General features: G+C 44.6%; 1 protein-coding gene across 1 annotated transcript; it reads right to left on the bottom strand.

The window, feature by feature from the left end:
• Positions 1 to 4,969: 4,969 nt before the first annotated feature.
• LOC123749254 (procathepsin L-like) lies at positions 4,970 to 17,094 on the bottom strand. Its single transcript, XM_045731364.2, has 6 exons — positions 17,038 to 17,094; positions 16,536 to 16,676; positions 12,538 to 12,720; positions 11,787 to 11,978; positions 11,468 to 11,633; positions 4,970 to 5,175 (listed from the first exon to the last, which is right to left on the bottom strand). Exons 1-6 carry the CDS (start codon positions 17,092 to 17,094, stop codon positions 4,970 to 4,972), a joined length of 945 nt encoding a protein of 314 aa, XP_045587320.2.
• Between the last annotated feature and the right edge of the window lie 317 nt (positions 17,095 to 17,411).

Genomic DNA, 17,411 nt, shown 5'->3' with positions numbered 1-17,411 from the left:
AGAGAGAGAGAGAGAGAGAGAGAGGGTGAGGGTGGGAGAGGGAGGGAGGGGGGAGAGAGAGGAGAGAGATATAGAGGGAGAGAGAGAGAGAGATAGAGGGAGAGAGAGAGAGAGAGAGGGGGGGAGACAGAGAGAGGGGGGGAAGAGAAATAGGTGTGTCTGAGTGTGTACTGAAGGGGGGGGGGCGGTGGGAGAGAGGGAGGGAGGGGATGGCGAGGGTGTGTGGGGGGGATTAGAGTGGGACGGTTATATGTGAACCATATGGTTGGGAGGCAGTGTGTGTACTGTTGTTGCTCTGGTGGGAGGGGGTGGGGGTGAGAGAAGGGGGGGAGAGTTGTCTCGGTTTAGAGCGGAGTGTTTTTCACACTTGGATGTCAGAAAACTAGTTCCCACATGAGCCGCACATTTCCCTTGATATTCGTTTCAGTTTGTTAACTCATATCCAAGACTAACTATTAAAAGGCAATAGCACTCTACACCGATTGACTGACTGACTTTGTGAGAGGCCTTACCTTAAAGCCAATTCAAAACATACCGCAGCACAAACAGGTGTTAAGTACTGTTGACAGTGATGTGTAGGCCTGCTGTCTCAATCCACGCCGCTGCCAGGCGTAGGTCCCTCCAACTTGTCGCTATATATCACCAGTATTCTGCTCCTTATTCCTCTTTGCACCGATATAGTTCAATGCCACACGTTTAGAATCACTTCTTCACTATCCTATTCACTATTTGTTATGATCTTCACTATCACATCTAGTTGTGTACACTCTGACCATGTAGTGGCCCACGTGCTTGTCCTGGCACAGATGTTGTACCCCTGATCTTGTCTAATATGCACTATCGGACACTATCCATAAGTTTTCTAGTTTCAAAATGGTGTGTTGCACTTTGTATTATCACTGAACACCGAATTTCCCGTGTATCCCTCTGATGTCCCGAGATATAAAGCCTTAATGACGAGCGCGGCGCAACGTGACCCCTCCCTTGCGTGTCACCTAGTTGTTTGTGTGTGTGTGTGTGTGTGTGTGTGTGTGTGTGTGTGTGTGTGTGTGTGTGTGTGTGAGTGTGAGTGTGTGTGTGTGTGTGTGTGTGTGTGAGTGTGAGTGTGTGTGTGTGTGTGTGTGTGTGTGTGTGTGTGTGTGTGTGTGTGTGTGTGTGTGTGTGTGTGTGTGTGTGTGTGTGTGTGTGTGTGTGTGTGTGTGTGTGTGTGTGTGTGTGTGTGTGTGTGTGTGTGTGTGTGTGTGTGTGTGTGTGTGTGTGTGTGAGTGTGTGTGTACTCACCTAGTTGTACTCACCTAGTTGTGTTTGCGGGGGTTGAGCTCTGGCTTTGGTCCCGCCTCTCAACCGTCAATCAACAGGTGTACAGATTCCTGAGCCTATCGGGCTCTGTCATATCTACATTTGAAACTGTGTATGGAGTCAGCCTCCGCCACATCACCCCCTAATGCATTCCATTTGTCAACCACTCTGACACTAAAAAAGTTCTTTCTAATATCTCTGTGGCTCATTTGGGCACTCAGTTTCCACCTGTGTCCCCTTGTGCGTGTTCCCCTTGTGTTAAATAGACTGTCTTTATCTACCCTATCAATTCCCTTCAGAATGTGTGTGTGTGTGTGTGTGTGTGTGTGTGTGTGTGTGTGTGTGTGTGTGTACTCACCTAATTGTACTCACCTAATTGTGCTTGCAGGGGTTGAGCTCTGGCTCTTTGGTCCCGCCTCTCAACTGTCAATCAACAGGTGTACAGATTCCTGAGCCTACTGGGCTCTATCATACCTACATTTGAAACTGTGTATGGAGTCAGCCTCCACCACATCTCTTTCTAGTACATTCCATTTACTAACTACTCTGACACTGAAAAAGTTCTTTCTAATGTCTCTGTAACTGCGTGTGTGTGTGTGTGTGTGTACTCACCTATTCACCTATTTGTGCTGGCAGGATCGAGCATTGACTCTTGGATCCCGCCTTTCCAGCTATCGGTTGTTTACAGCAATGACTCCTGTCCCATTTCCCTATCATACCTAGTTTTAAAAGTATGAATAGTATTTGCTTCCACAACCTGTTCCCCAAGTGCATTCCATTTTTCCACTACTCTTACGCTAAAAGAAAACTTCCTAACATCTCTGTGACTCATCTGAGTTTCCAGTTTCCACCCATGTCCCCTCGTTCTGTTATTATTACGTGTGAACATTTCATCTATTTCCACTTTGTCAATTCCCCTGAGTATTTTATATGTCCCTATCATATCTCCTCTCTCCCTTCTTTTCTCTAGTGTCGTAAGGTTCAGTTCCTTCAGCCGCTCTTCATATCCCATCCCTCGTAACTCTGGGACAAGCCTCGTCGCAAACCTCTGAACCTTCTCCAGTTTCTTTATGTGTTTCTTCAGGTGGGGGCTCCATGATGGCGCGGCATACTCTAAGACGGGTCTCACGTAGGCAGTGTTAAGCGCCCTAAAAGCCTCCTCATTTAGGTATCTGAATGAAGTTCTAATTTTCGCCAGTGTAGAGTACGCTGCTGTCGTTATCCTATTTATATGTGCCTCAGGAGTTAGATTAAGTGTCACATCCACTCCCAGGTCTCTTTCTCGAATCGTTACAGGTAGGCTGTTCCCCTTCATTGTGTACTGTCCCTTTGGTCTCCTGTCACCTGATCCCATTTCCATAACTTTACATTTACTGGTGTTAAACTCCAGTAGCCATTTCCCTGACCATCTCTGCAGCCTGTTTAAGTCCTCTTGGAGGATCCTACAATCCTCGTCTGTCACAACTCTTCTCATTAATTTTGCGTCATCCGCAAACATTGACATGTATGATTCCACTCCTGTAAACATATCATTTACGTAAATTAGAAAGAGGATTGGTCCCAGCACCGATCCTTGAGGTACTCCACTTGTTACTGTTCGCCAGTCCGACTTCTCGCCCCTTACCATTACCCTCTGGCTCCTTCCTGTTAGGTAGTTCTTCACCCATACTAGGGCCTTTCCGCTTACTCCTGCCTGCCTCTCAAGTTTGTATAGCAGTCTCATGTGCGGTACCGTATCAAAGGCCTTTTGGCAGTCAAGAAATATGCAGTCTGCCCAGCCTTCTCTGTCCTGCCTTATCCTTGTTACTTTATCATAGAATTCTAAAAGGTTTGTTAGGCATGATTTCCCTGTCCAGAACCCATGTTGGTGCTTGTTTACAAACCCAATGCTCTCCAGGTGCTCAACAAGTCTTAGCCTAATTATTCTTTCAAGTATTTTGCAGGGGATGCTTGTCAGTGATACGGGTCTGTAGTTAAGTGCCTCCTCTCTATCACCTTTTTTGAAAATCGGTACCACATTTGCCTCCTTCCAGCAACTGGGCAATTCTCCCGACATAAGTGACTCATTAAAGATCATTGCCAGAGGCACGCTGAGAGCCTGCGCTGCCTCTTTAAGTATCCACGGTGATACTTTGTCTGGTCCAACAGCTTTATTTGCATCCAGTGTTGTCAACTGTTTCATTACATCCTCTGCTGTCACCTCTATATCTGATAGTCTTTCATCTTGGGTAATCTCTTCTAACAATGGGAGCTGCTCAGGCTCGGTTGTGAACACTCCATGGAATTTTGCATTCAGTACCTCGCAGATTTCCTTGTCGCTTTCTGTATATGCCCCTTCTGTTTTCCTCAGTCTTGTCACTTGGTCATTTACCGACATCTTCCTTCTTATATGGCTATGTAGTAATTTTGGTTGCTTTTTCGCTTTGACTGCAATATCATTCTCATAATTTCTTTCCGACACTCGTCTTATGTTAATGTAATCATTCCTAGCTCTGTTACATCTAATCCTGTTGTCCTCTGTCCTTTGTCTTCTGTACTTCCTCCACTCCCTCCTGCTTCTCACCTTTGCTTCCTGACACTGTCTATTAAACCATGGGTTATTATATTCCCTCCTGCTTTTTTCCTTTATTGTTGGAATAAATCTCTCTTCAGCCTCCTTGCATTTCAATATGACTTGGTTCATCATACCTTGCACTGTTTTTCCTCTAAGTTCTTCCTCCCACTGCACTTCTCCCAGGTAGTCCCTTATCCTTCTGTAGTCCCCTTTTCTGTAATCAAGTCTCCTTTCCGGGACCTCTTGTCCTTTGGTCACAATTTTAAGCTCCATCATGTAGTCAAAGACTAGGACACAATGGTCACTAGCTCCTAGTGGTATTTCATGTTCCAACTGCTCGATGTCTTCTACATTCTGGGTGAAAATGAGATCCAATAGGCTGGGCGTATCCCCTCCTCTTTCCCTAGTATCTTCTTTCACATGCTGTGTTAGGAAATTCCTGTCAATAACGTCTACCAGCTTCGCTCCCCAGGTCTCCTCCCCGCCATGGGGATTCCTCGTTTCCCAATCTATCTCTCCGTGATTTAGGTCCCCCATGACCAGCAGCTTCGCTTTCATTCCATGCGCTAAAGTTGCTGCCCTCTGCAGTTCATCTATACATGTCTTGTTGCTGTCCTCGTACTCCTGCCTGGGCCTTCTACTGTTTGGTGGGGGATTGTAGAGTATCAAGATTACAATCTTCTTCCCTTCCACTGTCAGAGTTCCATGTGTGTGTGTGTGTGTGTGAGTGTGTGTGTGTGTGTGTGTGTGTAAACAATTGACTAGGACCTAGATAAACCAAGTATTTGCTCATTGTTTATAGTAAACATTTCTGCCCCATTCAGGAGCTTTATGTATATTGTACATAGCTCTATTCAGTGTGTGGAGAGCTACGTCTATTGGAAATAAATACATTTTTTATGCTTGTAGGGCGTTAATCGTATATCCAATTCATTACATATTAGACTGAAAATTTGTAACTTTCAATTACTAAAACCTTCTTAGGAAAATAAATTAAAAATACATTGCAAATTCTTTATTTCAAAACAGAATGAAATTTCAAAAGCAGGATCATTTTAAAGTTTTGTCCCTCATGTCATAGGAATAAACAGTTCTTCAGTAGTGGTTCTACAGTAACTACACAGTTGGGTAGGAAGCAGCAGTGGCAATACCACAGTTGTTGTTCTTATTACGAGCCATCTTTATGTACCCACCCTCACCCCACCCGGTGCCCCAAGAGTTCTTAACGCTCCAGTAGTCTCCTGCGGGGCTAGTGCCATAACCCACTACCAGTACGCCGTGGTTAAGGCTGGTCGACGAGCACGCCGGCTCATAGTACACACCTGAGATACAAGACACACACATTAATATCTCAAGCCCATGTTGTACACATTTGTATTCCAAGGTTACCGTTTGGTGCAAATTCTCCAATAATTGTTTTAATATATAATAAATAAATTAGAAATTTAGACAATGTTTTCTTAGGTGCATCAAACAGAGATTAGGAAGACGACTCAACCAGAATTGAAAAGTGAAACACATCTGAGTAGTGACAAAAATGATTTTTTTTTTAAATAAGTTATTTCTGTTCAATTTGGAAGAACTTGACAATGTGCAAGCAGCTTAACATATTTGTATTGGTTTTAGAGTTTACACGATGACTAGTATAATGTTTACCAGCAAGGGTATCATCAAATAAATAGAAAACGTTATGCTCGCAAAGTCCCCAGGGCCAAGGGAGGGGGTGGCCTGACGGCTGAGTGGACAGCGTTTGGGATTCATAGTTGTACGTTTCCGGATTCGATCTCCGGCAGAGGCGGAAACAAATGAGCAGAGTTTCTTTCACCCTGATGCGCCTGTTCACCTAGCAATTAATAGATACCAGGGAGTTAAACAGCTGCTATGGTCTGCTTCCTGGGGATGTTTAACAAAATGGAGGCCTGGTCGAGGCCCGAGCCACGGGGATGGTAAGCCCCGAAATCCTCTCAAGATAGTGGTCAATCGAATATTTGCTAGGGTGCTAAAATAGTAAATACAGGCATTTACAGAGCCCTTGTCTATCTTATCTTGAGATGATTTCGGGGCTTAGTGTCTCCGCGGTCCGGTCCTTGACCAGGCCTCCACCCCCAGGAAGCAGCCTGTGACAGCTGACTAACTTCCAGGTACCTATTTACTGCTAGGTAACAGGAGCATCAGGGTGAAAGAAAATCTGCCATTGTTTCTCACTGGCGCCCGGGATCGAACCCGGGACCACAGGATCACGTGTCCAGTGCTCTGTTCGCTCAGCCACCGGCTCCCTAGCATCCCTTGTCGAGCATATTTCATAAATCATTAGAATTGAGCAGACTATATTGAGTAGCAAATATGATGCCAGATGTTAAGATGGGAGACAAATCCCTTGTGTTGAACTCTGGTCTCATTAGCTTAACATCTTGTGTAGGAAAATGACTTTAATCGGTAAGTGCAAAACCCTTTCGTTTACGTCATGAAGAATATCTATATCAATAAATCAGAATATCTGTTTGTTCGTCAAAGATCGGAAGGCAGATGCTTGAGGTCCGCCTCATGCAAGACTGTACTGTGGTTAGTGACCTTACAGCGAGTCTCAGAGGGTCAGGGTCAGCCCTTATGTCACCTACGAAGGGAAATTATCCTTCACACTCACCGAGATTAATGGATATGAAATGTTTTATGAATAGTCCGTAGAGTTTAGTGTCAATTTATATATTTGTGTACTAGCAGTAACCTGTATGGTTTCCTTCCTGGAAGAAGCACACAAACTTGCTTTGCTGAGTATTTTATCAGAGGGGGACCAAACTCTCAGGCGGCATTTATTGATCTCCAAACTGCTTTTGATACAGCAAACAAAGAAATAATCCTAGAACAGCTAGCCTCTTTTGGAGTTAAGGGAAGACTGTTGACATGGCTCAGGGGGTACCTGAGTAACAGAACCGCCTCAGTCCTTTTCAAGGGGGTCAAAAGTAAACTCTGTGCACCCTTTGAGTTGGGTACACCCCAGGGTGGAGTGCTAAGTCCCACACTGTTCAATGTTCTGATGCACAAATTAACAATTGATATTCCCACACTACCTGACGAAGCCGTCATTTGTTATGCCGATGATATATGCATTGTTGCAAATTCCCAAACTAGACTGCAAGCTCTACTTGATTCATTCGCTGCTAAAAGCATTGAATGTGGTCTTGTTATCTCTATAACTAAATCCAGAGTTCTCCATCCCAAAGAGAAAACTCATGTCCCTATAGCTTTCAAGGTCAACAACCAGAACGTTGAAACGTGTGGGCAGCACAAATACCTTGGAGTTGGTATTAACAGTGACATTGTAAATGATCTACACCGTAGGTTAAAAGAAAGACTAAAACCATTGAGAACACTTACTGGTAAGAATATTGGTATCAATATTAAATATGCTAGACTATTCTATATGATGTTTGTTAGATCTCTCGTTGATTATAATGCTCTGCACTTAATTAATTTCCCCTCCTCTGTGTTGGACAAACTTGAAGTAATACAGAACGAGGCCATGAGGATAATTCTTGGTGCCCCAAGATGCACAAGAATCATCAACATGAGGGAAGAACTGAAGTTTCCAACCATACTAGAGAGAATAATGCAAGTTAACACTACCTTCTGTCTTAAAGTCATGAGAGATCCTACATCTCCTACATTGCTCAGAGACAAATTATTTAGTGCTGTTAACACCCTTTTGACTGGTGCCGACATACCAACTCACTCCTTTTATGATAATTGGCTGAGAAACAATGCTTACAATCTCATTAAACTTAACATTCCTTTTAAGTGCAATCTACCAGTCTCTGATATTCCTCTTTATCTGTACCCCACCATTCAAGTATCATACACACCTGTCACCAAGAAAGATAATGAGAATCTTGCTCTACTCAAAGCTGTCACTCTTGAAACAATTTCCTCCTCCATCGAGAGTCTAAGATCTCACGAGCACTGTGTCTACACCGACGGCTCAGTCCAGTCTTCTACTGGACGGACTGCAGCGGCATGTAGGTTTTATAGAAATAATATCTGCACAAAGTCTGTCAGTGTCAGGTTAAACAACTGGCTGACCTCCACACAAGCAGAACTAGCAGCATTACATTTAGCAACCAGCACATTAAAAAATATTGGAGGAGGAATAATATTCTGCGATTCAAAGTCTGCTCTTCAAGCAATCGAAAACTTCTCTTGGAAGATCGACAGCAAGAACCTCATACTCCCAATTATAAATGACCTAATTGATGCACAGAGTAAAGGGTCTCGAATTTCCTTTGTATGGATACCTTCACACATAAATATAACCCATCATAATGAGACAGACATTGCAGCCAAATTAGCGTGTAACAAGTTTGAAGTTGAATTAGATCTAGGTATCCCTATCTCTGCTGTCAAAACTGTATTGGTCCAAACATTCAGATCTGATAGGAAAGAACTTACTGACTCCCAACGACCTGAAAGTACTAGTATAAAAAGCTATGATTTGTTCAGATCTGAAACCTACATCTATGGACAGCACAAAACGTCCACTAGACTGTGCGACACAGTGGTTGCAAGGATCAGGTTGGGTTACCGTTACCTGTGGCAGGTGGCTGCAGGTGACGGGTCTCCCAATCCTGAGCACTCCAGTTGCAAACTCTGTGAGCAGGAACTACGGCATGATCTCCCGCACTACATCACTGAATGCCCAATTATTAGACCTTTCAGACCAGTTGGCATGAGGTACCTGGAGCTTTGCAATTACTTTATTCACTCTCGTATTCTTGAAGATATCCTCACAGTATACCCAAAATTTGCCAGTGCAGGCTATTAAACACATGACTCTGTATGACTAACCATCCTGCGAGATGGGGACTTGTATTACCACTGCTACCTTATTCAATCTTGTGTTGTTGATATCCTCAAAATGCATCCGGAGTCTGCCAGTGCAGACCGCTAATCACATGCCTCTGTATGACTAACCATCCTGTGTGATGGGGATTTTATAGCATCACCTAGTTAGCTTTTTTGACACACTGTACTCCACTTCATATAGTCTAGGGTAGCTGCACTAATGCAGATGTACCTAATATGTTAATAAAAAAAAAAAAAAAACACAGTATTGGTCCAAACATTCAGATCTGATAGGAAAGAACTTACTGACTCCCAACGACCTGAAAGTACTAGTATAAAAAGCTATGATTTGTTCAGATCTGAAACCTACATCTATGGACAGCACAAAACGTCCACTAGACTGTGCGACACAGTGGTTGCAAGGATCAGGTTGGGTTACCGTTACCTGTGGCAGGTGGCTGCAGGTGACGGGTCTCCCAATCCTGAGCACTCCAGTTGCAAACTCTGTGAGCAGGAACTACGGCATGATCTCCCGCACTACATCACTGAATGCCCAATTATTAGACCTTTCAGACCAGTTGGCATGAGGTACCTGGAGCTTTGCAATTACTTTATTCACTCTCGTATTCTTGAAGATATCCTCACAGTATACCCAAAATTTGCCAGTGCAGGCTATTAAACACATGACTCTGTATGACTAACCATCCTGCGAGATGGGGACTTGTATTACCACTGCTACCTTATTCAATCTTGTGTTGTTGATATCCTCAAAATGCATCCGGAGTCTGCCAGTGCAGACCGCTAATCACATGCCTCTGTATGACTAACCATCCTGTGTGATGGGGATTTTATAGCATCACCTAGTTAGCTTTTTTGACACACTGTACTCCACTTCATATAGTCTAGGGTAGCTGCACTAATGCAGATGTACCTAATATGTTAATAAAAAAAAAAAAAAAAAAAAAAGTGTACTAGCAGTACCTGGCCACGCGTTGCTGAGCCACAGCAACCTTTCCCTGTCTCCCAGTCCTCCCCCACCACCCCCCCCCCTTCTCCGTCCCCTCGTCCTTCCCACCATTCCCCACTCCCCATCTGATGATCAAATGTTCTGATGTTCACATCAGAAAATTGGGAACATCAAATACTCTGGGGCTAGATTCATGAAGAAGTTACACAAACACTTACGAACCTGTACATCTTTTTTCAGTCTTTGGCGGATTTGTTTACAATTATTATACAATTAATGAGCTCCGAAGCACCAGGTGGCTGATTGTAACAATAAAAACAGTTAATTGGCAAGTTTTCACGCTTGTTAACTGTTTAATAAATGTAACAAACGCCTTCAAAAATAGAGGAAAGATGTACACGTTCGTGAGTACTTGTGTAACTGCTTCGTGAATCTGGCCCCAGATGTTCCCATCACTGAAATATAAGAAAAACAGTTCAAAAAACGAAATGAAAAAATACAAAAATTACAAAAATGAGCCATTCTCACGAAATGAACGGTATGGTAAACAACACAGCTCAATTCCAATGCAATGTCACACAAAATAATTAAATCAAAATGAAAATAAATAGAAATGTATGAAAATTCAATTTATCAATGAAATTGGAAACATTGAAATGGAATTTGTAACATATTAAGTATAGCGTGTGTGTTGCTATTACGTGCAACAGATGGCGCTGTTTTTGAAAAAAAAACTAAGTTTTTACCTGTCACAGGAGTGACATCTATATAGTAGGCATATAAAAACACGCACATATTCGAATAGAACGTTGAGTCAAATCAGTGCAATGAGTGAAGAACTTTGGGATATTACAGCGTGTGTTGCTCTTACGTCCAACAGATGGCACTGTTTAAATAAAAAAAAATGTTTTCTCCTGTCACAGGTGAAGAATGAATATAGTAGGTATATAAAAACACGTGCCTATTCGAATGCATCGTCGTGTCAAAATTTCAAAGCAATCGGTAAAAAGGTTTCGAAGATTTCTCTCACATGAAAAACACATGAAAAACACAGTTAAAAAAAATGTTTTTTCCGTCATAGAGGTGACCTCAATATAGTATGTATATAAAAACCCGCTCGGATGCAAATGGAACATTGTGTAAAAATTTCAAGGCAATCGTTGAAGAACGTTCGGAGATTAGCGATTTTGAATAAACGAATATTTCCATTTTTATTTATATAAATTTATACATTGACATTCAAAACGAATACTTAGATAACAGATTTGTGTTCTGGGCAAAACTTTTCGATTATAGAGATGTAGATAGTGTATAGTGAAAATGGTTACAGTGATATGGGGTTATGAGGAGAGTTTTTGTGGAGGGAGACAGGGAGCGTGTGTGTGGAGATGTGTATCATATGAAGATATTCACTGTGATGATGATGTTTTCTGATGATGTTTGCCAGTATGTTGTGAAAATAGTTACAGCGATGAAGGGCGACAGGGGGAAAATGTGTTCAATAATAAAGAGGGTGAGTGTGAGTGGAGAATAAGACCGTGTGTGTGGTTGGAGACTGGAAGGGCATATATGGGGGAGACTGGAAGGTTATATGGTGGAGATGTGGAGGATATATGTGGGGGGGGGGAGGGGGGTGGAGACAAGGAAAGTGCATGTGGGAGTATGTGTTTCTTTTAGTATGCATGGGAAACTCCTATGTTTCATCAAATCCTTGAGACTAGTCAATTAAGTCTTCTTTTGCTACCTCTCTTGCACTCAGTTTTTTCGATGGACCCTCCCTCCCATTTGCGTATGTAGAAGTGTGAGCTCACCGCTCTTGTAGAACTGGAAGGAACTGTGGGATGCATCGATGGCCACAGAGATGGGGCCTATGGTCCCAGCGGCCGTCTGTAGAGCGCTCTCGCTTTTAGAAGTTACTGAGGCGAAGCCAGTTAATGTGGCAGCGATGTTCTTGGCTGAGAATTTGCAAGGCCCTTCCTGCATAAAATAAGAAACAAAATTATTATATCCTGTCCTACACAGTATATATGTAAATAATGTTAAACGTAAGACAAAAGAGTTCTATTAATTATAAACAAGAAATTGTCAGTTTCCTGCTATGATGGCGCTGCCTTGATGAGGCCCACTTACCACTGCCACGTAGGGGTAGAAGGCCCCACTGTCAGCTCCAGTGGCCTTGATGTAGTTGAAGGCACTAGTCATTAGTCCACCGCGACACCCCAGGTTTTTATAAGTGCCACCGGAGCATTCGACCAGCTGCTGCTCCGAGAGACTCACCAGTTTGCCAGTCTTACGGAAGTGTTGACCCTCCAAGGCACCGGTCTGTATGAAAGGCAGGGAAGCAAATAACAAAATATTAATGTTACATCAAGAAGTGTTTATAAGTGGCATCTGGCAGTGTTGCTCTCTATCTCGCATCTTCCAGCGGAAACTTTAGTTATCCCACTCAGTTTCCCAGAGATAAGAATCCAGAAGCATTTACCCTCACTTAGTCCTCACTCTCACTATCACTGCGGCTGTCTTTTCCATTACCTTTCAGCATGTTTCGATGAATTTGTCGTATATGTTGTAAATAAGGATGTTGAGCCTAACAGAAGTTAAATCATAAAACTAAAAAACACAGAATTTTCTTCGGAATGGATATATAAATTTGGTCAGTGTAATAAAAAAGCAATTTGTCTTTCGCATTGACGGTTAATGTAAAAGATTATCAAATAAATCGTCGTGGAAAAGGCAGTCCGCTTATATGTGAGACGAAATACTTCTTGAAGGAGTAAACTTACAAAGGAGTAAGGTCACTGCCTCTTTACGCTGACTCCTTGTTCCCAGAACATCACTCCTACCACCTGCCGACCCTCTGGGCCCCAGACATAATACTTACGGCAGAAAATGCCCAACATGAGCCACATTGTAACTGGTTCTTGACGGGAGTGACGGCGCCCTTGGTGCGCCAGTCCATAGTGGCTGGCGGGGTGGCCGTGGTGGCGGCGGTGAGGAGCACTGTGACGTCCGCCGGAGACTCGCCCAGGAACCCGTTCATCACAGCTCCGAACTCTTCACTTGTCTGCCATATAACAACTTTGTTTAGACTTGTGATCAGCAAATATGTTTATATTTTATTATTTATCTTTTTCAATTATGATGTTTGCAAATCTTATAAAGCGAACATAACAAAGTTTGTTACGTTCGTTTTAGAACTCAGGTCAAGAACTGAGAAGCGGTTTAGTTATTTTTCGTATTTATCTTATATTTTTTTATATTTATATGTAAAAGAGTTTTAACATTCTTGTAAAGCAACTAGCAAGTATAGCGTCTAGGGCAGACCATTAATCCTAATTTTCCCTTGAATACGACCCGTCAAATCGTTTTGCAACCAGGTACAAATTTACTGCTGGGTGAAGAGAGGCGTACAGTTAAGGATTGGCGCCTAGTCAATCCTCCCCGACCAGGATATGAACCCAGGCCAAATCGCTAGCGAAGCACGAGAGGAGTTCGCTACCACTGGTAACACACTTGGTGCACATGCGTGAAAGTAGTGAAGGATCAGAGCACCTGGGTGAAGGATCAGAGCACCTGGGTGAAGGATCAGAGCACCTGGGTGAAGGATCAGAGCACCTGGGTGAAGGATCAGAGCACCTGGGTGAAGGTAGTGAAGGATCAGAGCACCTGGGTGAAGGTAGTGAAGGATCAGAGCACCTGGGTGAAGGATCAGAGCACCTGGGTGAAGGTAGTGAAGGATCAGAGCACCTGGGTGAAGGTAGTGAAGGATCAGAGCACCTGGGTGAAGGATCAGAGCACCTGGGTGAGGGTAGTGAAGGATCAGAGCACCTGGCTGAAGGATCAGAGCACCTGGGTGAAGGATCAGAGCACCTGGGTGAGGGTAGCGAAGGATCAGAGCACCTGGGTGAAGGATCAGAGCACCTGGGTGAAGGTAGTGAAGGATCAGAGCACCTGGGTGAGGGTAGTGAAGGATCAGAGCACCTGGGTGAAGGATCAGAGCACCTGGGTGAAGGATCAGAGCACCTGGGTGAAGGATCAGAGCACCTGGGTGAAGGTAGTGAAGGATCAGAGCACCGGGGTGAAGGATCAGAGCACCTGGGTGAGGGTAGTGAAGGATCAGAGCACCTGGGTGAAGGATCAGAGCACCTGGGTGAAGGTAGTGAAGGATCAGAGCACCTGGGTGAAGGATCAGAGCACCTGGGTGAAGGATCAGAGCACCTGGGTGAAGGATCAGAGCACCTGGGTGAGGGTAGTGAAGGATCAGAGCACCTGGGTGAAGGATCAGAGCACCTGGGTGAAGGATCAGAGCACCTGGGTGAGGGTAGTGAAGGATCAGAGCACCTGGGTGAAGGATCAGAGCACCTGGGTGAGGGTAGTGAAGGATCAGAGCACCTGGGTGAAGGATCAGAGCACCTGGGTGAAGGATCAGAGCACCTGGGTGAAGGATCAGAGCACCTGGGTGAAGGATCAGAGCACCTGGGTGAAGGATCAGAGCACCTGGGTGAGGGTAGTGAAGGATCAGAGCACCTGGGTGAAGGATCAGAGCACCTGGGTGAAGGATCAGAGCACCTGGGTGAGGGTAGTGAAGGATCAGAGCACCTGGGTGAAGGATCAGAGCACCTGGGTGAAGGATCAGAGCACCTGGGTGAAGGTAGTGAAGGATCAGAGCACCTGGGTGAAGGATCAGAGCACCTGGGTGAAGGATCAGAGCACCTGGGTGAAGGATCAGAGCACTGGGTGAAGGATCAGAGCACCTGGGTGAAGGATCAGAGCACCTGGGTGAAGGTAGTGAAGGATCAGAGCACCTGGGTAAAGGATCAGAGCACCTGGGTGAAGGTAGTGAAGGATCAGAGCACCTGGGTGAAGGATCAGAGCACCTGGGTGAAGGATCAGAGCACCTGGGTGAAGGTAGTGAAGGATCAGAGCACCTGGGTGAAGGTAGTGAAGGATCAGAGCACCTGGGTGAAGGATCAGAGCACCTAGGTGAAGGATCAGAGCACCTGGGTGAAGGATCAGAGCACCTGGGTGAAGGATCAGAGCACCTGGGTGAAGGATCAGAGCACCTGGGTGAAGGATCAGAGCACCTGGGTGAAGGATCAGAGCACCTGGGTGAGGGTAGTGAAGGATCAGAGCACCTGGGTGAAGGATCAGAGCACCTGGGTGAGGGTAGTGAAGGATCAGAGCACCTGGGTGAAGGATCAGAGCACCTGGGTGAAGGTAGTGAAGGATCAGAGCACCTGGGTGAAGGATCAGAGCACCTGGGTGAAGGATCAGAGCACCTGAGTGAAGGATCAGAGCACCTGGGTGAAGGTAGTGAAGGATCAGAGCACCTGGGTGAAGGTAGTGAAGGATCAGAGCACCTGGGTGAAGGATCAGAGCACCTGGGTGAAGGATCAGAGCACCTGGGTGAAGGATCAGAGCACCTGGGTGAAGGATCAGAGCACCTGGGTGAAGGATCAGAGCACCTGGGTGAAGGATCAGAGCACCTGGGTGAAGGATCAGAGCACCTGGGTGAAGGTAGTGAAGGATCAGAGCACCTGGGTGACGGATCAGAGCACCTGGGTGAAGGATCAGAGCACCTGGGTGAAGGATCAGAGCACCTGGGTGAAGGATCAGAGCACCTGGGTGAAGGATCAGAGCACCTGGGTGAAGGATCAGAGCACCTGGGTGAAGGATCAGAGCACCTGGGTGAAGGATCAGAGCACCTGGGTGAAGGATCAGAGCACCTGGGTGAAGGATCAGAGCACCTGGGTGAAGGATCAGAGCACCTGGGTGAGGGTAGTGAAGGATCAGAGCACCTGGGTGAAGGATCAGAGCAACTGGGTGAAGGTAGTGAAGGATCAGAGCACCTGGGTGAAGGTAGTGAAGGATCAGAGCACCTGGGTGAAGGATCAGAGCACCTGGGTGAAGGTAGTGAAGGATCAGAGCACCTGGGTGAAGGATCAGAGCACCTGGGTGAAGGTAGTGAAGGATCAGAGCACCTGGGTGAAGGTAGTGAAGGATCAGAGCACCTGGGTGAAGGATCAGAACACCTGGGTGAGGTAGTGAAGGATCAGAGCACAGAAGGATGTTATGAAGGATCGGTGCACAGTTAAGGAAAGAAGTAAAATAAATTAATTATCAGAGAGCCATAATACCAACCTTCCTTTCACCACAGTCCAGGTTATCTTGTCAGACGAGTGTGATAACCCTTCACCACAGTCCAGGTTATCTTGTCAGACGAGTGTGATAACCCTACACCACAGTCCAGGTTATCTTGTCAGACGAGTGTGATAACCCTACACCACAGTCCAGGTTATCTTGTCAGACGAGTGTGTTAACCCTACACCACAGTCCAGGTCATCTTGTCAGACGAGTGAGATAACCCTTCACCACAGTCCAGGTCATCTTGTCAGACGAGTGTGATAACCTTACACCACAGTCCAGGTCATCTTGTCAGACGAGTGTGATAACCCTACACCACAGTCCAGGTTATCTTGTCAGACGAGTGTGATAACCCTACACCACAGTCCAGGTTATCTTGTCAGACGAGTGTGATAACCCTACACCACAGTCCAGGTTATCTTGTCAGACGAGTGTGATAACCCTACACCACAGTCCAGGTTATCTTGTCAGACGAGTGTGTTAACCTTACACCACAGTCCAGGTTATCTTGTCAGACGAGTGTGATAACCCTACACCACAGTCCAGGTCATCTTGTCAGACGAGTGTGATAACCCTACACCACATGTTTGGAAAATCACATAAGTGTGAAATTTCCAAAAAAAAATCATGAAATGCAATAATATTACACTGTGTGTTGCACTGAATAACTTTCCCGTTCCAGTACTTAACTCCAAATCAAAATTGGTACATAATAATGACATCACAGAGACTGACCATGTCACCAAACTCGTTCATCGCCAGCTCGAAGGTTGCGTTCTTCTTCCTATGATCTTTGATGATCTGGAGATTATACTCGAACACCTTCTTGCGACGCGCTTCTTCTGTTGAGTTCTTATACTTCCGCTTATAATTACCCTGAGGAAATACACAAACACTTATGATAAAGCTGCATTCTTAGTACTTAACACACTGCATTATTTCTCAGTTTACATAGGTACATGCTCAAGATATTTCTGATTCCACTAAGAAACAAATTCCCGCCTGTTTAATGGTTATGCTGGTATACCACAGGTCTTAAAGAGATTTTACTGTTCTTTAATGGAGTCACAATAATCAGAGAATCCAGTTGTGATATTATATGTTTATTATTTTTACCATAGGAAAATAACTTTATCATCACCTTATTTAATGTAAATTTATGAGAGTTGGTTGAAAACAATTATGAGAAACTCATCTCTATTTTACTGTTAATAAGTCCTCAATGAAGAGGATATACCCTATAGTCTAATAAGAGGTACAAGTGTTGTGTTGGCTGACTCTTCAGAGGTTGCATGCCGATTTGCCTTTTTTTATGATATCTTCAACAAAACTGTTAGAGAAGCCGTTGTTGACTAGAACCTGCCTAACCCTACAGAGTTCTTCATCGACTTCTCTAATGCTTTAGTTAAAGGTATCATAAAAAGAAAGTTGAAACGCCATGCAACCTCTGAAGAGTCAACCAACACAACACTTGTACCCCCCTATTAGACTATTTTACAGGAACTTTTTTTCGACGGCTCAAAAACGGAGGAAAAGGTCCTGAAAGATATTGTTGATAGAAACGTTATCCCTACAGACCAAAATCAGAAAATACAATTGACAATTTACTAT

Source organism: Procambarus clarkii, chromosome 68, assembly GCF_040958095.1.
Source record: "Procambarus clarkii isolate CNS0578487 chromosome 68, FALCON_Pclarkii_2.0, whole genome shotgun sequence".
Lineage (NCBI taxonomy): Eukaryota > Metazoa > Arthropoda > Malacostraca > Decapoda > Cambaridae > Procambarus > Procambarus clarkii.
This window is presented reverse-complemented; position numbering and strand designations above follow the sequence as displayed.

Excerpts from the sequence above, each read along its gene's own strand:
- LOC123749254 (XM_045731364.2), bottom strand. The coding sequence starts at position 17,094 with ATGCAACCTCTGAAGAGTCAGCCAACACAACACTTGTACCTCTTATTA. Across the intron at positions 16,677-17,037 it reads ACCTCTTATTAGACTATAGG|GGTAATTATAAGCGGAAGTA; the intron begins GTATATCCTCTT and ends GTATTTCCTCAG. Across the intron at positions 5,176-11,467 it reads CTTCCAGTTCTACAAGAGCG|GTGTGTACTATGAGCCGGCG; the intron begins GTGAGCTCACAC and ends CTTGTATCTCAG.